The 26,305-nt window shown below is 39.4% G+C and overlaps 1 protein-coding gene across 1 annotated transcript in view; it reads left to right on the top strand.

Annotated features, from left to right (window-relative positions):
* The window catches only part of APBB3 (amyloid beta precursor protein binding family B member 3), a 74,807-nt gene that overhangs the window by 23,534 nt on the left and 24,968 nt on the right, over positions 1-26,305 (top strand). The window contains exons 2-6 of the mRNA XM_075209888.1: positions 12,259-12,434; positions 13,454-13,530; positions 13,793-13,853; positions 18,098-18,238; positions 22,129-22,256. Coding sequence (XP_075065989.1) covers positions 12,259-12,434; positions 13,454-13,530; positions 13,793-13,853; positions 18,098-18,238; positions 22,129-22,256 — 583 coding nt within the window. The remainder of the gene's footprint in view (positions 1-12,258; positions 12,435-13,453; positions 13,531-13,792; positions 13,854-18,097; positions 18,239-22,128; positions 22,257-26,305) is intronic.

Here is a 26,305-nt window from a genome sequence, read left to right as displayed (position 1 = left end):
CAGTGGTTAGCATTGCTGTCTCACAGCCCTAGGGTCATCAGTTCAATTCACGAGCAAACTTCTATCTGTGTGGAGTTTGTATGTTCTCATGTGTTTTCTCCCACCCTTCAATGGCATACATGGTAGGTTTATTGGTTGCTGACTAAAATGGGCCCTAGTGTGTGTTTGTCTTTGTCTGTTAAGGAATTTAGACTGTAAGCTCCAATGTGTTATGGCCTGATGTTAATGACAAACATTCTATGTAGAGCTCTGCGTAATATGGTGGAACTATGTAAATAAGTTATAATAAAATACCCTTTACGGCCAACCATAGATTGCAGAGATACCACCACTACTAGCCATACTTGTAGATATACCACCACTACCAGCCCTACATTGTAGATATACCACCACTACCAGCCATACATTGTAGATATACCACCACTACCAGCCATACATGGTAGAGATACCACCAATACCAGCCATACATTGCAGAGATACCACCACTACCAGCCATACATTGTAGATATACCACCACTACCAGCTATACATTGTAGATATACCACCACTACCAGCTATACATTGTAGATATACCACCACTACCCGCCATACATGGTAGAGATACCACCATTACCAGCCATACATTGTAGATATACCACCACTAACAGCCATACATTGTAGATATACCACCACTACGAGCCATACATTGTAGAGATACCACCACTAGCAGCCATACATTGTAGATATACCACCACTACGAGCCATACACTGTAGATATACCACCATTACCAGCCATACTTGTAGATATACCACCACTACCAGCCATACTTGTAAATATACCACCACTACCAGCCATACATTGTAGATATACCACCACTACCAGCCATACATTGTAGATATACTACCACTACCAGCCATACATTGTAGATATACCACCACTACCAGCCATACATTGTAGAGATACCACCACTACCAGCCATACATTGTAGATATACCACCACTACCAGCCATACATTGTAGAGATACCACCACTACCAGCCATACATTGTAGATATACCACCACTACGAGCCATACACTGTAGATATACCACCATTACCAGCCATACTTGTAGATATACCACCACTACCAGTCATACTTGTAAAATATACCACCGCTACCAGCCATACTTGTAGATATACCACCACTAACAGCCATACATTGTAGATATACCACCACTACGAGCCATACATTGTAGAGATACCACCACTAGCAGCCATACATTGTAGATATACCACCACTACGAGCCATACACTGTAGATATACCACCATTACCAGCCATACTTGTAGATATACCACCACTACCAGCCATACTTGTAGATATACCACCATTACCAGCCATACTTGTAGATATACCACCACTACCAGCCATACATTGTAGATATACCACCATTACCATTCATACATTGTAGATATACCACCATTACCAGCCATACATTGTAGATATACCACCACTACCAGCCATACATTGTAGATATACCACCGCTACCAGTCATACATTGTAGATATACCACCGCTACCAGCCATACATTGTCGATATACCACCGCTACCAGCCATATATTGTAGATATACCACTATTACCAGCCATACATTGTAGATATACCACCGCTACCAGCCATACATTGTAGAGATCCTCCCACTGCCTCTTCATTACTATTTAGTGAAGAGATTTCCTCATTGCCAGTCCCATACCACAGTATCTGTGTAAAGATAGAATTATGCTTTTAACTCCTACTATTTAGCCATGTCCTCTCCCCGATTTATTCCTTAGGTGGTGATCTAGCGCCTACACTCAGCATCCAAGTGCGCCGAACAGTCCATCCTATCTATTCAAGGGTGTATGCATCAATTGATAGGCTTGGCTATGGCTTCTGATTAGTCAGTTGCTGTATATAATACCTTCTGTTTGAGCTAGGAAATTTAATCCTCTGCCCAGCTGCACTGACAGCACTGGCATTTGGACCTGGATCCAAATATAGGTAAAGATGGAGCTGCTGTATAGTGGAGTGCCAAAAACATAAACGGGGTGAGGCATGAAGAAATAGTATTGACTGTCCAGCTAGGAACAGATGATAAAATGACACAGCTTGTCTTTATGTTTTATATTCATTATTATTAATATTTACTTATATAGCACCAGCATACGCCGCAGCCCTTTACAATTATGTCTCAAAATATTAACTCTGAAACATTAATGTCATTTTCCCCTGCACAGCTGAGAAGCTTTTTGAGTCATCAATCAGCTTACCACGGAAAATGTGTGGACAAACAACCAGACACACTTCTAAGCCCTGAAACATTGCAATTTTACAAAGTAATCCTCAAGCTAAGAGCCTTCATTATCTTGATTAAATCCTCCATGCTGTCAGCAATGTGGAGCAGATTTATACCATGTTCTAAGTGCTGTCCTGAAATCATATATATTGTTTGTGCTGTCATATTAGAAAATCTATAAGCTTCACATACTTCATGTCCTTATTTGTAGCTCAAGAAAGAGGTTGCTGCCAGGACAAAGGAATTTTTATTTATTTGAATTTTTTAATCTTTGGGCCACATCTGCTTACAAAATGTAGACCTAAAATACGTCTAAAAAAAGTTTTAATTATGTGTTTATGCTGAGCTGCACAAGATATGTGTCTTAAGAGATGTGCGACTCAACAAACTTTGTTAAATGCATCTGTTCCATAAAGTTTATGATGACCACATGGGGTCTAACCGTTACTGTCCAATCAGATCGTCTTTCTCATGCTCATGACACATTTCTATTAACCTGAACCATATGTATCACTAATATGCATATAACTTATAATATTACACATAAACACTACTATATTTCGACATAAATAACTATGTGTTGCAACTACGATTAATGTGTACTATTTACAAATGTGTGTGTTCGTGCGAATGTATACTAAAGTGTAAAAACTGTTATTGCCACGTGTTGCGGCTGGATACGCCCTTCCACGCCGTAGCGTTCTCTACGCATAATTTCAGACAAGGACAATCAAGTTTGCTCAATATCAATTGAAATGACTTTATCCAATTTACTAACAACGACAACCTATAGAAGCAAGCCATGTCATCTGCATTGTTTTCATTGTAACACTGAGTGTATATAATATAGCTTTGCTGGCACTGGCTTCAGTCATACTCTGACCACAGTATTCTGGAGTTAAGTACTGTAAGCTGGTACCAGCGGAGTGCAGCGAAGGGCGCGGCGGTATGTATGTATATATTTGGTATCAGCTGTACAGTATTATATTTATGTATTGAACTGCTAAATTTTGCATCTGCTAACTAAATTATTTTTGTGCTTTGGAAACACAAGCAATCGCTTAGACAATGCTTATTGGAAAATGATAGAATTACTTTAATACTTCTAAAAAGGAAAAGTGAAGTTGTTGCCCATAGCAACCAATCAGATTCTAGCTATCATTTTCTAGAGTGTACTACATAAATGATAACTAGAATCTGATTGGTTGCTGTGGACAATGCCTCCACTTTTGCTTTTTAGAAGCTTTAGTAAATCTTCCCCTAAAACTTTCCAAAATGTTGGATCTCATGGCCCAATGGTCCAGCTTATCCTGCTGCTTAAAATACAGTATTAAAATGTAAAGTAAACTGCAGTTTCTCGATCGCACAGAGAAAGGGTTGTTTCCATTACTGCCTGATAGTTCATGTTTGACTTCTATAGCATGAAGTAACGGATGACGTTAGCTATAATGAGATCTATGCTTGAACAATTTTACATTCACATTTATGAATGCAAAAATTATTCTGTTTTATTTTTTCAACCTGTATTTAGCCATAGTTTCCTAAACATAAACCTTTGTCTCATGGGCACTTTGTAAATGCCGTCCATCATTCAAGCAATCTGCAGCCTGCCTGGATACACAGAGAATCCCCTGTTTACTTGGATACAAACAAGTGAACAATTTCACTGACAGTTTAACAATTGTCTGTCATCTGTCTGTTCTGTTAAATGTAACTTTCCTGGAAAATGTCAGATAACTGTCATTTTATATATCATAATTATATGAATCTACTTATTTCATAGTTTTGGCTATTTTATAATAGTAGGTATTTGGCAGTTAGTAATTTTACAATAATAAACTGAATACTTTTTCAAAGTCTGCCATGTTACACTGTACATTTGGGCATATTGTTCAAATAATACAAAATAATCATGTTACTAAATCATGTCACTAATCATGTTACTAATGCTGTACTAAATTTACATTTTGCATTCACCTTGCCTCAAAGTAATTTAGAATTCACTACTATTATATATAAGGGCATGATAAATTCTATAGATATTTACTTATAGTAAAGTAAGTAAAATCTTAGAAAAATGTGTAATTCTCAGTATATGTGCTTACTCTGTATACATTGACTTACACTTGTCACATACATATAGTAGAAGCAGCCATTTTGTGGGCTGGGCCAATATTCATAAGATGTCAGCCTATCAATGAAGCAATGATATATCTCTGAGAGCATGTAACATCTGTAAGACACAAAGGGGGGTATTCAATTGTTAGCCAGAACCGCTAAAATCCCGCACTCGAAAAATATTACCGTTAATACGGTAATATCTCGCTGGATTTCAGCTCGCAGCTCCCTGAGCTGCGAGCTGAAATCCAGCGAGTAAATTACTGTATTAACGGTATTACCGTATTAACGGTAATATTTTTCGAGCGTGGGATTTTAGCGGTACTCGCTAACAATTGAATACCCACCAAAGGAGTCAATTATTTAAAATGTAGTAATAAAGCTGATTTTCTATCACTGCTTATTGCGACGACAGAAAATCACCTGTCGCTGTGATATACTATTAAATCTATACTGATCTAGAGTGGTTAGGGTTAATTTACCACTTTGCTGAAGAGATATGTGTGTGACCCAGGCATGGGTTAAAAAAATTGTAAAGAAAATATAAAGATATTTAAAAAATACTGACAATTGGAAAAAATATTTATTCAAGATAGCCACCTATTCAGTGATATGACATACCTAATGAATTGATAGGTCATATATTAAGGGATGTGACTGGTTCCTAGTGAATTGATATGCTACATAGTCATTGATGTAATTGGTTCTCAGTGAACTGGTAGGCAGCATACTCCGGAATATGGCTAGTTCCTAGTTAATTAATATACCACATTCTCAGGAATGTGACTGGTTCCTAGTGAATTAATAGACCATATACTCAGGGATGTGACTGGTTCCTAGTAAGTTAATAGATCACATTCTCAGGGATGTGACTGGATTCTAGTGAATTAATAGACCATATTCTCACGGATGTGACTGGTTCCTCGTGAATTATTAGATCACTTTCTCAGGGATGCGACTGGTTCCTAGTGAATTATTAGATCACTTTCTCAGGAATGTGACTGGTTCCTAGTGAATTATTAGATCACTTTCTCAGGGATGCGACTGGTTCCTAGTGAATTAATAGATCACATTCTCAGGGATGTGACTGGTTCCTAGTGAATTAATAGACCATATTCTCAGGGATGTGAATGGTTCCTCGTGAATTATTAGATCACTTTCTCAGGGATGCGACTGGTTCCTAGTGAATTATTAGATCACTTTCTCAGGAATGTGACTGGTTCCTAGTGAATTATTAGATCACTTTCTCAGGGATGCGATTGGTTCCTAGTGAATTAATAGATCACATTCTCAGGGATGTGAATGGTTCCTAGTGAATGGATAGGACATATATTCATATGACTAGGTTCCTTGTGAATTGATAGGCCGCATACTCGGGTTTGACTGGTTCCATGTGAATTAATAGGCACATATTCAGCAACTTGACTGGTTCCTAGTGAATTTATAGGATGTATATTCAAGCATATATGACTAGGTTCCATGTGAATTGATAGTACATATATTCATGGATATGACTAGGTTCTGTGTGAATTGATAGTACGTATATTCAAGGATATGACTAGGTTCCATGTGAATTGATAGTACGTATATTCAAGGATATGACTAGGTTCCATGTGAATTGATAGTACGTATATTCAGGGATATGACTAGGTTATATGTGAATTGATAGTACGTATATTCAGGGATATGACTAGGTTCCATGTGAATTGATAGTACGTATATTCAGGGATATGACTAGGTTCCATGTGAATTGATAGTACGTATATTCAGGGATATGACTAGGTTCCATGTGAATTGATAGTACGTATATTCAGGGATATGACTAGGTTTCATGTGAATTGATAGTACGTATATTCAGGGATATGACTAGGTTCCATGTGAATTGATAGTACGTTATTCAGGTATATGACTAGGTTTAATGTGATTTGATAGTACGTATATTCAGGGGTATGACTAGGTTCCATGTGAATTCATAGTACATATATTCAGGGATATGACTAGGTTCCATGTGAATTCATAGTACGTATATTCAGGGATATGACTAGGTTTCATGTGAATTGATAGTACGTATATTCAGGGATATGACTAGGTTCCATGTGAATTGATAGTACGTATATTCAGGGATATGACTAGGTTCCATGTGAATTGATAGTACGTATATTCAGGGATATGACTAGGTTCCATGTGAATTGATAGTACGTATATTCAGGGATATGACTAGGTTTCATGTGAATTGATAGTACGTATATTCAGGGATATGACTAGGTTCCATGTGAATTGATAGTACGTATATTCAGGTATATGACTAGGTTTAATGTGATTTGATAGTACGTATATTCAGGGGTATGACTAGGTTCCATGTGAATTCATAGTACGTATATTCAGGGATATGACTAGGTTCCATGTGAATAGATATGCCACATATTCAGCAATGTGGTTCCTAGTGAATTGATAGGCTGCCTTCATGAACCTGAAGGCAGCACAGTGTTTCTGGAATTTTTTTGCTCAGATTTTGCTAACAGACATCAATTCAAGTATGGACAGAACAAGCACCACTAAGTGACATGGCTGAATTACCATACAAATATATGAGGATGCATTAAATCATTGGCTGAATGCAACTTTTATTTCATATTGACTAAAATATAATTCATGTGAATTTGTTGTGTCATAGATCTTTTGCATTTCATGCTAGCATTGGGCACACAGTGTGCTGATGTATGTTTACGCTGTAAGTTTTGTGCTGGAGCCAGAGGTCCTGTGTCATTGTGGCAGAAGGTCATGAGTAGTGGCTGGAAGAAAAACACTGCTGTACTGTGCACTATAAACGTTCACTTGTGTCTTACAAGCACTCTCTGTAGTATTTATACAGAGGACGGTTGAGGGTATACATGTATGGTCTTTATAGGACCAGCTCCTGCAGCATTCCTGAAATAGTGGGAACTTCCAGACCATTAAAGGTCAGGGCAGTAATCAGTCTTCTAGCAGGTTGTGGTACACAGTCACCTCATCGACTGCTGTTTATATAGATTTCTAAATGAAGATACGGTGACTTAAAGCACTAACAGAGGGAGATTATTATAGTTTATTATAGGTTATTTTACTGGTCAACTTAATCCCGACAAAACACCATGGAACCTAATATGCATTTTAATAGCTATGGGAAGTACTTGACATTGTCTTTGTTATATATTGCTTTTATTAGTGGAGTGTTTCCAGATGGTGCTGTCATGGAAATCACTGATAGTGTATTGCCAGGCAGAGACGGTTCCACTTACTGATGATTCCTGTATGTATGTCAGCGGTTCTTAAAGAGTAACGCTCATTTCAAATTAATGTTTTCCCTTCCCCATAGTTTATTTGTCTTATAGAATTACCTGTAGCAGACAGTTCAGGCCTGATGACATAATGGCTGAATGACAAGCTTGAGGCGTGATGAGTGGTCTTGTGAGTTATGTTGAGTAGTGTCAGGGGCAAACACAGGATTTGTAGAGGGGGGTTTCCACAGCACGCCACCAGTGGGCGTGACCAGCATGCATGAGGGCTTGGCTATAATTTTAGACAGTGCTTGGCTGCTCTCCAACTCTTCGTATGCCCATAATATACATGGGCAATGCTCCCTTTTCAAGCAGAGCTGTGTGAAGCGGGGGCAGGGTCCAGCCACCTCAATTATACAGTGTTCCAGGCCTGGAGGGGGGTTTCCAGGCACTAGGAACCTCCCTTCATTTGCCTATGAGTGTAGCTACTGCCTGAGCAGTCTAAGTGTTGAGTAAGTGTCCAACTATCTAATCCAGAGATCCAAAACTGAAAGTCCAAATAGTTGCTCCAGCCCCCACACATGCTCAGAAGAGCAGAGCGGCTCCCCCCACATTTGCTATGGGGTCGGTGATCATGCGTTCACCCCTGGTTACATTAATAATATGTAAGAACCTATATTTTGTGAATTTAATTGTTTATTATTAATATTATTATCATTGTTACTAGTGTTATTCTGTTATAAGTTTTTTTTTTTTTAATAGCTATGTTTTACATTCCAACTGTTATGCAGGATCTCACCTTTCTAACATTCCATTTATTCTGTTATGAAGGGTAATTGGAACCTGCAAGGTGTGAAGGTTGTGTTCCAATCTACACTGAGATCAACGATAACCAGGCTGCATATTAGCAATACAAATATTATATAATAATAATACAATCACTTGGGGGCATTTATATAAGTATGGCAGTGGATAATGATACAGATAGTTGTCACACTTGTATAGATATTGTTTCATCTGACCAGATTAATAATTAGTCACTAGTACAGTTACCTACATGTCATCTCGAACTTTAATTTAATAACAAAATCATAGGTTCACTGGTCCCTAATATCCAGGGACAGCCCCAGATTTTCCCTATAAATGTTCCTATATTTCAATATTAACCAGTTGATTAGTTCTTCCCATTTTGTATACTAAATAAACTTGACATCATCTTTTCTCATTCTCTGGCCTTATACATAATGATTTAGTGTGGAGCAGTATTTAAAATGCAAACAATGAAATAATAAATTTATTTTTTTTAGTATAGTCAGCTTTAGTAAACATATCATGATGGGGGTTGTATTTCACTATGACCTACATAGACAGTACGTAGGCCTACATAGACAGTCTACATAGACAGCCAGTAAGGTGGTATTATTACTTGAACAAGCAACTATTTAAAAATTAGGAATACTTTTTACACTGATTTATTCATAGGTATTGATCTGATTTTTTATGCTTATTGGCATGGTATGTTTGGTTGCAAACTCGCACAAGATGGCCGCCCTTTTGAGATTTAAGTGCTATACTCTTACATACTTTTCTTCATCATTCTATGGAACGCATAAAGTTACTTATTCTGGAACGCATCAGATAATTTAAATGACCTCAGTGAATACTGCCTGCATATATATACATGTGCATAAGGACCTGAAATGTGGCCTTCTTGAGGTGTCCAGAACCCCAGTTAAAAAAAAATAGGGAGACTTTTTGGCATTTGGTAAAAATCATGTAGAAATCACACAAAGAGACTTTTCAAAACTGTATTACATTTATAGCAGGGTTTGTGTGGGTTTTTTTTTCAATTTTGGGAGTTTATTTTGGCAAAAGGCGGCATGATGAAAACAGCGCTGTAATGTACTTTATTTATAATACTGAAGCTTGGTCTTCATATTAAAATAATTCTACAAATACTTAGGTAGAAATACTAACTCCTGACATTCATCAAACATATGCAATATTCATGGGGAGAATTGAAATCCTTAAATGTAGAAGTGAATTATTTTTTTCTACTGTGTATACATAAGATTGAAGAAATATCCATTCTCTATAAATGTATAGCAATGGTCCAAATGTTTTCCAGTGTTATGTGAAATATGTAATTTCTATTTCCAGGGAACTGTATTACTGTTTGTATATATCTGCTCAGTAGTTACCTATATAATAACCACTTCTGTGCATTCATCTCTGTGGTATTTACATGTAATTTAACATAGCAAGTCTCTGCACAGTGTGATATTGACATGACGTGTCTTGTTGTAGCTAGGAGACGGTTTTTCAATTTTCTGATAGGGCTTAAGCTGCAGTGTGTCAACATGATTCAGTTGACGAGGGAAGGCCGGCTAACCTTTGTATATTTTTAGCTTTCTTCAATAGTGGAGCAGATAGAATTACAGTTCTCTGAAATACATACAAGGTGGTCTATTTGAGTTATCAATATACTGGAGTGAGCAACCCTCATTTTTATCATAATACAAAACTTTCTGTAGTGTAATGAAGTGAACCAAGTAGTGTACAGTAAATGGAATAATGAATTATATTTCAATTTTTATACTAGAAATTTTAATAAAATGCCATATATTTTTTGTTCTAAAACAGTGCAAATAAAAATAATTATCTACATGTCTTGCTAGCTAATTTTACCCATAACTCTCGACTCTAATTCTTCTTCCTCTGCCAACTAGCCTATCAAATTCACAGCTTTTCCCTCCCATACTAGGCTCCTCATCCTTGTAACCTTATAGTCTCCGCCCCTGCATTACAGGGAGGGAATAGCTATTTTACTGTAGCCAAGCAAGTACCAAGACAATCTGTGGATCTGTGTGTGCACCCTCCCCACTTATCCTGTCTTGTTTTGTGGACCAACAGTCATTCTACACTAGATTGAGTTACTGACATTAATAAATAACCATATTGTACATATTGGGCCTGATTCATCAAAGTACGTATATGCTGATTTTGTGCATATCGTCCAAATCACTCTGCATATACCCAGAACTGGGAGATATGTCCGTGAAAGCAGCCCTGTCCACTGCATCCACAAACGCTAAGGACATTTACTACAGCCTATGATTTTGTAGAGTGAACTGGGTGGGTGTTTTGCTGTAGTCAATGTACAGTAGGGGCGTGCCAAAATCAAGGGCACGCAGCCACGTCCGAATCCAGCTCTGAGCGTCTCAAAGTTACTCGTTTTTCTGCAGTATCTCTTGCTTTAGCTACAGGGCTGATCTAAGTCCAGAGCAGTAGTAATGACAGTCTCATATGTATGCTATAACATGTGTTTTTATTCACGAACAACTGTAAAAATGTATTTTATGTTCAGTAGACATTATCAACATTGTAATAAATGTATTTCATGGATGGTAGAGGACATCAGACCTACACCTGAATTCAACCGCGCAGATATCTTGAGATCCGGGCCTTGATGAATTAGGGAGTACACAAAGCATAAATTATTATTATTATTATTATTATCATTTATTTGTTGGGCGCCACAGGGTTTTCGCAGCGCCTTACATAATACGAACAGTAGACCATACAAGGTAAACATCACAGAACAATAAACACTAAGTACCAATGCTTCGGAAACTCCGGGCAGACATATGGAGTGAGGGCGGAGCAGAAGAGTCGGTATGAGGACAGGAGGGGAGAGGGGCCCTGCTCATACGAGCTTACATCCTAAGGGAGGGAGGACAAAACAGGCACGAAGGGAGGCAGTGATGCAATGGAGAAAAAGGGACCGGGGGAGAGGAGGGAGAACAAGCAGCGTGGATGAGGGGTTAAGTAATAAATACGTGTGTAGAATACTGAACGCGGGTTGTGCACAGGATACAAGCCTTGATGAATCACGCCCGATATGTGTTTCATTTACAAATAATTATATCTGCTGAGATCAAGATTGACACTGAACAGAAGTAAGCTGGAGGAATAGGCATATCTCATATTTAAAGAAGACCAGGCACAAGGCATTATTTAGTACAGCAAAAAATATAATGGGCCTGATTCATTAAGGAAAGTTAAGTAAAAAAATTGAGTAAGTAGTCTCCTGGACAAAACCATGTTACAATGCAAGGGGTGCAAATTAGTTTTCTATTTTGCACATAAGTTAAATACTGTCTGTTTTTCATGTTTTCATTTTTCTCTTACCTCCACAAGTTGATTATTATTCTTTTCAGGTGGAAATAAGCAGTGCAAACTTTATACTGCTGTATTGTGCATTTAATGAGGCGGGTGGGTAAAATGCCATTATAAGAGATGAGGCTGGAGCCAGCTGTAAGCTCTCTTGGACTGGCATCTCTGATCGGGTACAGTTATTACATGCTGCGGGTAGGTGAGCAGGTGCTCACACAGATGCTTTAGCACTTGGGTAGACACACTATTTTGCACATGGTAAGCGACGTCTTTCCCTCCTGTTGTTTATTTTATAGTGTAACCATCTTTGGCTGCTCATTAGTCTGTGGTTGTAGAACAAACTATGTTTATACCAAAACTGATCTTGTATTGTATGTCAGTATTTACTGAGGTTATATTGTATTGGCTTTGCACAGATAACCTCTGGAGTGACCAAAACCTTGAGGCTGACCCTGACCTTCCTCCAGGATGGAGGACAATCCATGATTCTTCTGGGACTTACTACTGGCATATACCAACAGGAACCACTCAGTGGCAGCACCCAATGTACAATTCAGGAATATCCCATAGTTTAAGCACTATTCAGGAAAAGGTATGGTACATTATGTTCCTAAATAGCATAAGTGTAGCCTGTAACTACATATATTCCTACAGTATATATATATATATATATATATATATATATATATATATATAAGTTAACCCGTGCATGATACTCATGTATTCTAGTCAAATCAAGCTACTTAAGGTGTTAAAAAGGTTCTTGTCATGCATTTGGGCCATAGCCCAGGCCTCAACCACCAACCACTCCCCACTGTCACCCCCGGCAACCACCAACCACTCCCAACTGTCACTTCTCCTTCAAGAAATATATATATATATTTTTTTTTAAATCTTTATAAACACTTTTAACAATTAACAAATTAAATTAACAAATTAAAAACATCTTAGTATACCAAATTTCAGCCCTTTCTGAATTTTTTTTTTCACACACTAAGAATTTAGTAGGTCAGTGTATAACTCCGCCCAGCAGGTGGCGCTGCAGCTTGGTTTTATTTTTTCCACACACACAGACAGACTAACACACACCACTAGACATTTATATTATAGATATATATATATATATATATATATATATATATATATATATATATATATATATATATTAATATGCATTTGGTACTGGCAATTCCAATTGGCTACATGTCTCTACATCAAGTCCTACAGGTGGCACCAGGTGGCGCTGCCATCCAAATGTGTACAATACCTGTGCAAAAGGCAACAACCTGTAGCAATATCTATGAATCTATCAATAGCAAAGCTATTACAATCACGGCTGCAAGGTTATAGTAACTGTTGCAATTCCAAGAACCTGACTGCAGGATAGGGTATGGCTGTATTACCTAAGAAAATGTCCAATGCAGGACGTCCTCTTTAGCTACAGTTCGTGCGATGTACTGATGCAGCCATCATGTCCCGCTAAGTTTTAATGAATCCAGGAATGCAGCTTAACAAACGTGTTCGTACATGACTAGCTGGCATATGTCCGTTTTGGATAACTGCTTATATCTGTCACATTTTTTTAATACAAACACTTTTTCTCATGCTCAGAAAGTCCATAGGGTGTCAGTCAATGATGTGTTTCCAGCTCAGCCCTTTCCTGGAACAGCATCTGCTGCAGACAGAAGGTAAGAGATACTTCCATATTTAGTGAGGTAGCCAGTCTAAATGTATGCTGATAATGTCTACTTATGTTGTGCCCATTTTACTATTGTCTACTCTGTCTGGCGCTGGTGAGACTGCAGGGAGGATTTGGTATTCAACAATTTTTAAAAACCAAGTTAGCAAATTAACAGATTTTTTTGTAACAAAGTTACAGCAAGCCTCATATAAAACTTGCCAATATTGCAAGTGACATGCTGCAAATTGATCAAATCTTTTTATTTCTAGACTGTCTCTTCCGTGGCATGATGAGGATTTATTTCACAATGTTAATGAACCAGGCAGTAAGGTAATTACTTGCTGAAATATTTACTCCACCAGTTTTATATCAACAAATGTGTTTAAAGCAATCACCTGCAATAATTAGTGTTATATGAAAGGGAGACGTATGTGGGGTTAGACGTGTGTGATTTCTGCACTAAGTGGGATTTTCTCACAAAGTGGACGAAAATGCACAGTTAGACAACACAGTTGGACAAACATTGGACTACATTTGACTTGATTTAACTCCCAGCAATAAGCAACATCTGCCACAGCCTATTTCTGCACTACTTGTCTATTTATATGGAATACTGCTAAGAGGTAATTCTTAAAATATCCTTGCTTTTTGCTTTTACCCCTTTTTTCACAATGTTTCACAAATTGCTTTTCTTAGTCTCATTTCATGGCATGATCTTTAGGACTGTGTCATCTTTCACCCCTCCACCAACACACAAATTTGTTCATATTGCACCTGCATTACTCCACTCACCTCTATTTAACACCCATGAACTGTTGTCCTATTTATTATCTCTAACAAGTACAGCCTCCACCTGTCGCCAGAAAATAAAAGGCCACACATCTTACAATCCCCTTGCCTATCTTTCGCTCACTCTGCTTCTATTAGCTGGTGATATATCACCTAATCCAGGTCCCCCACACTCCTCACACACACATACATCAGAACACTACCGTTCTATAGCAAACCTCAAACACATCACCTGTCTACCCTCTCTTCCCAAGTCCTTTAAATGTGCCCTTTGGAATGCACGATCTGTTTGTAACAAACTTACTTCCGTTCATGATCTCTTCCTCTCAAAAAACCTCAACCTTCTGGCAATAACAGAAACATGGCTCATGCAATCAGACACTGCCTCACCTGCAGCACTTTCACATGGTGGCCTCCATCTCACCCACACCTCCAGACCTGAAGGCAGACAAGGAGGTGGGGTTGGACTACTTCTCTCCCCACAGTGCACATACACAGTTCTACCAAATGTCCCATCACTCACGTTCACATCTTTTGAAGTACATGCTATTCGCATTTTTAATCCATTCTCCCTACGTGTTGCGGTGATCTATCGTCCCCCTGGAGCACACCAACAATTTATTGAGGATTTCTCTGCATGGCTCCCTCACTTCTTATCTTCAGACATCCCCACCATCATCATGGGTGACTTCAACATCCCCATTGATAACCCACCTTCCAAAGCTGCTTCCAAACTACTCTCTCTAACATCCTCACTTGACCTCTCCCAGTGGATTGAATCATCTACTCATAAGGATGGCCACTGCCTTGATCTTGTTTTCTCTAGACTATGCTCAGTTTCTAATTTTATTAATACACCCTTCCCCCTCTCGGATCATCACCTTATCAGCTACACTCTCACCCCCACTGCTCTAACCTCTCTACTGTCTAACTCTACCAAGCCTCCTCATACTCGTAGAAATCTTAATTCTATTAATCTTCAACAATTTTCCACCTCTCTCCAACACCTTCTCTCCCCTATCTCTACATTCTCATCCCCTGAGATGGCAGTACCTCATTTTCACCTAACCTTAGCAACGGCCCTTGATCAAGTGGCTCCAGCGACACTTCATACTACACGTCGACTTCGATGTCAACCATGGCACACCAAAGCAACACGAAATCTTCAAAAACTGTCCCGTAAAGCAGAACGTCACTGGCGTAAATCTCGAAGCTCTAATGACTTCTTCACATATACTTCTGTCTACCACTCCTATCGAAATGCTCTGGACACTGCAAAACAAACATACTTTCAATCTCTTATCTATGCTCAGGCTTCTAACCCCAAACGCCTTTTCAATACATTTAATCATCTTCTCAATCCTCCCACCCCGAACCCTCCATCTACTATCAGTGCTCAGGATCTTGCTTCCTACTTCAAGGACAAGATTGACAAGATCAGACTAGAAATGGTATCCTCCTCCTCAACAAGCCATCAGCTCATTTCCTTCCCACTACCCTCTGACACCCTTTCTTCATTTGACCCCACAAATGAAGAGGAAATTTCTACGCTCTTCTTATCTTCCTACTCTACCTCCTGTCCTCTTGATCCTATTCCCTCGCAAATTGGTAGATCCCTGTCTTCTGTGCTCATTTCACCTCTAACTCAAATCTGTAATCTCTCACTCTCTACTGGCATCTTTCCATCACTATACAAGCATGCAGTGATTACTCCTATTCTAAAAAAACAAAACTCCGACCCAAACTCTCTCTCAAATTACCGTCCCATCTCTCAGCTCCCTTGCCCCTCCAAGCTTCTAGAGAGACTTGCCTACACTCGCCTCACACGCTTTCTTTCCGCAAACAACCTGTTGGATCCTCTTCAGTCTGGCTTTCGTTCTCAACACTCCACAGAGACTGCGCTGACCAAGGTTGTTAATGATCTGATCACTGCTAAGACTGAACGCCATTACTCTCTCCTAATTCTCCTTGATCTCTCGGCTGCATTTGACACCGTTGACCACTCTCTTCTCATACAAACGCTGCAATCCCTAGGTCTTCAAGACACAGTTCTATCCTGGTTCTCATCTTACCTCTCTAATCGCTCTTTCACTGTTAATTTCTCTGGAGCCACATCTGCTCCGCTTCCCCTATCAGTTGGAGTACCACAAGGCTCGGTGCTAGGTCCTCTGCTGTTCTCTATCTATACCGCTTCTCTTGGAAATCTAATAAGTTCCTTTGGCTTTCAGTATCATCTCTATGCGGATGATACCCAAATCTATCTATCCTCTCCTGATATCTCGACATCTGTGTTGTCCCGTGTAACTGACTGTCTTTCTGCCATTTCATCTTGGATGTCCTCTCGTCAACTCAAACTTAATCTTTCTAAAACAGAGTTAATAATATTCCCACCCGCCAACAAGAGCATACCTGACATTTCTATCTCTGTTGATAACATGACCATAAATCCCACCCCACAAGCTCGCTGCCTAGGTGTAATCCTTGATTCACGCCTATCCTTTGTTCCCCACATTGACTCTATATCTAAATCATGTTACATACATCTAAAGAACATTTCCAGAATCCGCACATATCTCACACAAGACACTGCTAAAACCTTAATTCATGCACTAATCATCTCCCGCATTGACTATTGCAATTCCCTCCTTACTGGTCTTCCCAAAAACAGACTCAAACCCCTAAAATCTATTTTGCATGCTTCGGCAAGACTGATTTTCCTTGCAAATAGCTATTCCTCTGTTGAATCACTCTGTATGTCTCTACACTGGCTGCCTGTCTTCTACCGAATCCAATATAAAATACTTTTACTAACCTACAAGGCCATCAACAAAGCTGCACCAACATACATCTCCTCTCTTGTCTCAAAATATCTCCCAACTCGGCAACTCCGTTCTGCAAAAGATCTGCGTCTCTCATCCACCCTCATTACATCCTCCCATTCCCGGTTACAGGACTTTTTTCGGGCTGCACCCACTCTATGGAACTCTCTCCCTCGCACAATAAGACTCTCCTCTGTTCTACAAACTTTCAAGCGTTCTCTGAAAACCTACCTATTCAGACAAGCTTATAATATTCCTCAACCACCATCTTAACCTCACTACCTTTAGCCTGTTACACAATTTCACACAAGACAACTACCCCCGGACCAACATTGTTGTGTGACGGGATCATTTAGCTTATGAGTCACTTTTACCTTTGCAGTCTGGCTGGGCCAAGATGCAAAATGTATACTTAACCTCATGTGTCAATCTCCCATTGTCCCATAGATTGTAAGCTTGCGAGCAGGGCCTTCTCACCTCTTTGTCTGTTTTACCCAGTTTGTTTATTAGTTTATTACGTTTGTCCCCAATTGTAAAGCGCTACGGAATATGTTGGCGCTATATAAATAAATGATGATGATGATGATGATGATATGAAAGGTGCATGCATTAATTTAGGGTCTAGAAATAAGTGTTAGATAGATACAGCTTAAAACATTGTAAGATACATGCAGCCTTTAAAAAAATTGGCACAAGTTGGCACAATTTTACATGACATGCACTTGGCTCGAACTCTCAATCACTGCCAGTGGCTAAGTCACTGGTCCTTATCATTCAGTCACCAATTCGACCAATTACCTCGGAAAGTTAATAGTTTTTTTAGTGCTCACATAAATGGCTTTTTAGAAAAAATATGGTTCATCTACAGAAGTTGATAGTATTAATATGATTTGGCCTAACACCATTTACTGATCAAGGCATTCATTTAAAAAAGTAAATTGTATTACCTGATATCTATTCTTTCAGAGTTTTGCCGTTCATTGTCTGGGATGGGTGGAAATTCCTGAAGAAGACCTGGCACCTGGGAAAAGCAGTATTACTGTTAATAACTGCATTCAGCAACTTGCTCATACTAAATGCGATAGTACTGATGTGTCACTAAATGACGTGAGTAATTGTTATACAAATGTTGTTTAGAATCAGGCTATTTCTGTTTGTTTTCATCATCCCCACGTGGTGTCTCTATGATGGTCATGCACAAAATTATGCAGCTGCAAAAATGTAACCCAGCAATGAAAATGCCATTTATTTATATCGTTCACCAATGTTCACACAATTTTACATGTTTGTATAGGTTCACAAATGCTAGTGATTGTGTCATGAAAGGAATTTGGCAGCTTGTGATTCTTACTGAATGTGGGTTAGGTGCAGGAAGGCCATCTACACGGATTTTGTATTGTGGGACAAGATATTTCAAGAAACTTCAGGTATTGGGATAGTGAGTGGGTGCATATTGTTCATATCGCATTCTCACTTCAGTGGGTGATCGCTGTTCTACTCTAAATCCCACAAATTGACCTGATTTTGCACATGTCCAAAGTGGTCCCAATACTGTCAATAAGGAGTCTTTTGCATCAACAAGTGCAATTATATTGGAAGCACAGTTTAGTGTGTATTATTTTACATTTTGAGCCTGATTTGAATGTAAAGATGCCCCGTTAGTGTAGACGTGTGTCAAACAGGCGTGGTTAACTTGCATCTGCGCACACTTACTGTACTGACCTTTCACCTGGTCCTTATCAAAGCCCATGGGGCCACTAGTATAAGATACGTTCAACTCAAAATACGGAAGCAAGATATGCCCATGCGCGTTACCAAAATACAGGTGCAAGATGTGCCCATGCACAGTGCCAAACTACCGGAGCAAAATGGGATTATGCACAGTGCCAAATTACCGGAGCAAGATGTGATCATGCACAGTGCCAAATTACCAGAGGAAGATGTGATCATGCACAGTGCCAAATTACCAGAGGAAGATGTGATCATGCACAGTGCCAAATTACCAGAGCAAGATGTGCCCATGCACAGTGCCAAATTACCAGAGCAAGATGTGCCCATGCACAGTGCCAAATTACCAGAGGAAGATGTGATCATGCACAGTGCCAAATTACCGGAGCAAGATGTGATCATGCACAGTGCCAAATTACCGGAGCAAGATGTGCCCATGCACAGTGCCAAATTACCAGAGGAAGATGTGATCATGCACAGTGCCAAATTACCAGAGGAAGATGTGATCATGCACAGTGCCAAATTACCAGAGGAAGATGTGATCATGCACAGTGCCAAATTACCGGAGCAAGATGTGATCATGCACAGTGCCAAATTACCAGAGGAAGATGTGATCATGCACAGTGCCAAATTACCAGAGGAAGATGTGATCATGCACAGTGCCAAATTACCAGAGCAAGATGTGCCCATGCACAGTGCCAAATTACCAGAGGAAGATGTGATCATGCACAGTGCCAAATTACCGGAGCAAGATGTGATCATGCACAGTGCCAAATTACCGGAGCAAGATGTGCCCATGCACAGTGCCAAATTACCAGAGGAAGATGTGATCATGCACAGTGCCAAATTACCAGAGGAAGATGTGATCATGCACAGTGCCAAATTACCAGAGGAAGATGTGATCATGCACAGTGCCAAATTACCAGAGGAAGATGTGATCATGCACAGTGCCAAATTACCAGAGGAAGATGTGATCATGCACAGTGCCAAATTACCAGAGGAAGATGTGATCATGCACAGTGCCAAATTACCAGAGGAAGATGTGATCATGCACAGTGCCAAATTACCAGAGCAAGATGTGCCCATGCACAGTGCCAAATTACCAGAGGAAGATCTGATCATGCACAGTGCCAAATTACCAGAGGAAGATCTGATCATGCACAGTGCCAAATTACCAGAGGAAGATGTGATCATGCACAGTGCCAAATTACCAGAGGAAGATGTGATCATGCACAGTGCCAAATTACCAGAGCAAGATGTGCCCATGCACAGTGCCAAATTACCAGAGGAAGATGTGATCATGCACAGTGCCAAATTACCAGAGGAAGATGTGATCATGCACAGTGCCAAATTACCAGAGGAAGATGTGATCATGCACAGTGCCAAATTACCAGAGGAAGATGTGATCATGCACAGTGCCAAATTACCAGAGGAAGATGTGATCATGCACAGTGCCAAATTACCAGAGCAAGATGTGCCCATGCACAGTGCCAAATTACCAGAGGAAGATCTGATCATGCACAGTGCCAAATTACCAGAGGAAGATGTGATCATGCACAGTGCCAAATTACCAGAGGAAGATGTGATCATGCACAGTGCCAAATTACCGGAGCACATCCCGAAGAGGAAAGTAGATAGTAGCCATGTGCTTGGCTGACAGACACATTTATACAAGAAATCCACTGTTTGTCCACGTTTTTACACTTTTAGAAATGAACCTGTCAGTGTATTCTTTTTGGTCTCCAAATTGAAACAAAAGAGAATTGTAATCATTTTGGAAATGTCACACAGCACATGCGACTTGCAGTGCATCAATACTTAAACTAAAATTGTAATGCCACTTTTACTTTCACATAGAGCCTGATTCATTAAGGCATGCAAAATGTACATATTGTGCATTTAAAAAAATACACATAATGCGTACATACACACTTCTGTATTCCACTGGAAAACAATCTGAAGTTACATCTCTTGTGGAATAAGTGTCTAGGTATGCTCTGTGTATGTGGCACTTACCGTACTGAGAAAGACACAACTGCAGGATACATACAATACATATGGGGAATATGAAGTCCCAGCAGATTGCACAGAAAAAAAGGGATTCACTTATTGTCACCTGTTGATAATATAGTCATTATTGAAAAAACATTAAAAAAAAAGTTTGTTTTCATTTTTTTTATTTTTTCATGAAATACATTCATCATGATGTCATTAATGTCTCTTGTACATAAAATGGATTTCTACAGTTGCAAACACATGTTCTAGCATGCATACGTGACCGTCATCACTATCACTTGGCACTTACACTTGACCTGTAGCTGGTGCAATAACTGAAAAAAATGTACCTTAAAGATGCTCAAAGCTTTTATCAGATGCTGCTCTGTGGGTTTGAGCCTGGCATGACTTCCTGTACATTGACTACATGTATATGCCCTTTTCCCTCTCCGTTCCACCCATGAAGTGTCCCTTGCACTCGAAGATGAATTGCATACTCTTGCGTTCACTGGTGTATAGTCTGTTTCTGGGCATGTACAGAGTAATTTAAAATCAAATACAGCACATATTGGCTTTTACGTTCCTTAATGAACTTGTTAGTGTTCAATTTACTCTCCATTTTGTAAGATTTTTTTAAAATCTGTTTTTAGTTTAGAAGTTTGTTAAGGGTTAAAAAAAAAAAAAAGCATGCTAGCTGAAATTACTTTTATCCCATTGTGACAAGCATGCCAAGCCGATGAGGCGGACACAGCTTAGCTGAACCACTTTGCTGTAGTTTTATTCAGGGATGTCAGCAGTGGCGGAACTATCATTGGTGCAGCAGGTGCAGTGCACCTGGGCCCATGGAGATAATAGGGCCCTCTGCATGGCCTTCGGATGTCAGGATGGTACAGATAGCGACTCTTGTAATTCCAGCAATCAAAAGAACAGAAGTATTTTCAAATTCACGCGATTCTGCTTCTAGCTAGATATTCGGTCCCCTCACTAGTCATCGGGAACTGGGTGGCATCGGTCGCCCCCACCCACAACACCAAAGCAGCTATTTATGCTTTCTCCCCAACACTAACTAGCTGATTGTTTAATTAAACACACCTATTTGCTCAACCTGTGAACCTATGCTCTATGTGCATGAGCCTGTAGACTGCCAGAGAAATTATTAGTCTTTTCCTTACCTACCCTTTTTGCCAAAATTTGCCCTCCAAATTCATATTTGAATGACCTAACTCAGTTCTTGTTTTCTACAAACACCTTCAGTTCTTTTATTTGTATTCTAGGGACAAAATATGGTTATGATTTTGAAGAAAGATACAATGACCCTGCTGGATCCACTGGATCACAGTTTGATACATTCTCAACCCATCATCAACATCCGGGTGTGGGGCGTTGGCTGCAATAATGGAAGGTATACATATTTGTATTGGTGGGATTGATTGAACTTGCATGGTGATGTACTTTCCCATTACAAACACATCCTTGCACATCTTTACACACACTATTGGCCCTCTGTTTGTGAAAAACCAAAAGTAACATAAATCCTGAAGTTCACATGTCAGTGGGGGTTTAGAAAGAAGTTCCTGCAATCACATACAGTCTGCTCAAGATGACTTTTTTGAGCTTTGGCATCAATTCATTGAGATTTACTCCTTTATCTAGAATGGTTTGGTGTGGGTCAATGTATGCTATATTTAGGAAAATATTTGTAATATGGTGCCACCATGTTACTTACGCTAGATCATGGAGAAGGGACAAAGCCTATCTTTCATATTATTCTTATTATTTTTCATAGAGGTAATGGTTATATCAACAATAGACAGCAGGCAATGTGACGAGCAGCCGTATGTCCAAGGATAGAATGGAGAAAATGATGTCACCCATGCAGCATCTAGGAGCAAGGATGGCCCGCTAAGTAACGCAGCTGACAGCAAAATGTTATTGCACATCCCTCTCTCCCTTACAGTTTTTCCTCCAGGCAGCCCCTACTCTTTTTATTGGAAAATGTAGATGGAATCTCTTGACCAGAATGGGGTTATGTATATAATCAGACATTCTGACCCAAGATCTTATTTTCATGACCATTGTCCTTCCAATTAACCAAATAAATCTTAACATCAGAGATTTGGTTAACACCAAACTCATGTAAATCATCAGTCAAGAGGTTTTGGGGAAGTTTTTGTGAACGTAAAGTCATTGGTCACTAAAGGTTTGAGAATAGAGACATGGAAGACATTCAGAATACAGAGTGGTGGGCAGCTTCCTGATGGAAGTAACAGGATTAACACATTCCAATACCTTCTATTGTCCAAAGATATTAGTTTTATTTCTACACAAAATGATTATTGTACATTCTGCCAAAGGAAGCAAATCTGCCCAATCATCTTGACATGCTAAAAAATAAGTCAGTAGATAATGTTTAAGGACATGATTGACCATCTCAGTTTGGCCATTTGACTGAATATGGCATGCAGAAGAGAAAATCAGTTTAATATCTAAATATTTACAGAGAACCCTACAAAACTGAGAAAAAATATGACTCCTCTATCAGACATGATGTGAATGGGTAACCCACTGGGGTGAAAGAGTTCTTTGATTAAAAAAAACAAAAACAATTGCAAGAAGAGGGCCAGAAGAGGTGCAGATGGTAAACCCCTGATAAGTACAAAGTGAGACATATTAGGAAAACCATAAGATGCCTCCATTTCTTCAAGGCTAGTTTCACTCCTAACAGTTCTTGGTCTCCAATAGAGGAGTTTCTTACAGTTGGAGATAGCTACTTGGAAAAGTAACTGCATGAATGATGTTTAGTATATTTATTATGCTGCAATAGGACCACTTCTGCACAAGTCATCGAGACATCGACAGATAAAATAAGGGAGTAGGCAACAGGCACACGTTTATGCAGAAGCTGGGTCTGGGAGAAAGGACGGCCCCATAAGTAATACTACAGAGTGATTTTTTTATCGCCACTCTCTGTTTACCGTATATCAGTTCATGGGGCCTGATTCATTAAGGATCTTAACTTGAGAAACTTCTTATTTCAGTCTCCTGGTCAAAACCATGTTACAATGCAAGGGGTGCAAATTAGTATTCTGTTTTGCACATAAGTTAAATACTGATTGTTTTTTCATGTAGCACACAAATATCAACTTTAAATTTCAGTGTACAATAAACTATCATTTTGTTTTGCACATAAGTTAAATACTGACTGATTTTTCATGTAGCACACAAATACTTGATAGCTTATTTGTACACTGAAATTTAAAGTTGATATTTGTGTGCTAAATGAAAAATCAGTCAGTATTTAACTTATGTGCGAAACAAAATACTAATTTGCACCCCTTGAATTGTAACATGGTTTTGTCCAGGAGACTGAAATAAGAAGTTTCTCAAGTTAAGATCCTTAATGAATCAGGCCCATGGTAATTATCTCTTGAATGGTGACCACTCCTATACCTTCATACATGCCTTTCTTTGGGGAAATCCTAAAATGTTGATCAATTATTAGTTTGTTAGAGAGCTTCAAAACCCCAAAAATATTTTTCAACATCATGTGAAAAAAGAAGATCCGTGGGTAACAGGGAATGGATAGCTTCATGGCTGTTGCTGGAGCTGGGTACATTGTACATTTATGGTGACAGGTTTAGCAGCCACAAACCTGACGTGTGCCATTGATACTGGTCATTATGGCCGCAAAAATATAATATGTATGTTATATAGAAATAGCAACTCATCATAATTTAAATTACTTTGAAATGCAAACTGCACTGAGAGCTTCACCTACATTTTTCACATGTCATGCTCTGTACACATCTACACATGTAAGTACTTCATAAAAGCAAAATGCCTCCAGGGCCCCAATTGCAAGGCATTTATAGAGTAATAATATTGTCAGAATTAATCTGTAAACTCAGAGAAGGATTGTAGAACATTTACAACAAGATGATTTATAAAAATATACTGTGTCCTTGTTTTATTGCCGTTAAGTACTTTATGTACTATACAGACAAAACTAACTAACTAAATAAATGTGTTATTGTTTTTTGTGGTCAGGTTTAAGCACATAATCAGGAAAAGTTGTATAATGAAAGTCAGACTGTAAATAGACTGATTGTAATCTGATTGTAGTCAATTTATAGTGTATATACCAGTGGAGGGCAACACATGACCCAGCTAGCCTTCACCTGTGACCCCCAGCCAGCTGCCCCAATCTGACTTATTCTCTGCTTTGTTGTAGCACACAGAATAAGATTGAGCATCATGTGACCTCCTCTGCCCAATGCAGGGATGTCATACAGCACAACAGAGAAGGAAGAGGTAGTGCCGTGTGCTCTCCACTGTGTGCTCTTCCTCCTTCTTCTGTATGCTCCTGCTGTAAAAGGTGGAAGAGGCTTTTGGGGGCGGTTTTAGTGTCACATGGGAGAGGTTGGAAAGGCTCGAAAGGCTTGTGGGTGTGGTATGAGTGATGTGGAAATGGTGTGAGTGATATGTGGGGGTGTTGTGAGAGGCTTATGGGGCGGTGTGAGTGGCACGTGGGAGAAGGCTTCAGAGGCTTGAGGGGGTGGTGTGGGTGACGTGGAGTGGTGTGAGAGGCACAGTGTGGGACTGGGACATGAAGGGCCCACCGGGGGATACAATTGTAGGGGCCCACCAGAGGGGGATGTGGCCAGCCACTAGAGAGGTGTAACCAAACTACTAGAGGGGGTGTGGTAAGCCCACGAAGGACAGCTGGCACCGTAGTATAGTACATAAAGAATGCAGTGTGTATATAAAGAGTACACAGTCTTGGCCTGCCCCTTAAATTGGGCAGAACAGTCACCAAAAATTGGGATTGTCCCACTAGAGTCACAACATTTGACAGACTGTCCTGCTCTCTCCTACCTGTTCTTGTCACTTTCACCACCTGTGGCTGCTGGTTTCTTTAGTTGTGGCTTGTCTGGATTCTGGAATGATGGTGGCCCTATTTGAAAAAAAATGGGCACATTTAGAAAATGCCGACCAACCCCGACGTTAAATCAATAGCACCCACGATTAATAATTAGGCCTTCCTCTAACCCTAACATTAAAATAATAGTATTCCCATTTAATAAATAGATCTATATCTCTCCAACCAAACCCAACAATAAAGTAATAGGTTTATTTTTTAAATGGGAATACTATTTCCCTCCCTCCAAACAGCACCAGCAATAAATTAATAGTATTTACATTTAATAATGATACCTGTTTCCCGCAGCCATTGCTTGCCATTAAACAATTCATATTCACATTTAATAGACACCATTCTCCCCAAACTCACCCCCACATTCAATAGCCCCCAAATAACACCATCTTAAATTAATAGTCCACACTATTAAATTAAATTGTTCCACCATCACCCCACAAACAAAAGAGTACGCATGAATTAGCCACCACCTACCACAAACACACTACCTAGCCACAAGCCCCATGCGCCATCAC

This window comes from Mixophyes fleayi, chromosome 4, assembly GCF_038048845.1.
Source record: "Mixophyes fleayi isolate aMixFle1 chromosome 4, aMixFle1.hap1, whole genome shotgun sequence".
Lineage (NCBI taxonomy): Eukaryota > Metazoa > Chordata > Amphibia > Anura > Limnodynastidae > Mixophyes > Mixophyes fleayi.
This window is presented reverse-complemented; position numbering and strand designations above follow the sequence as displayed.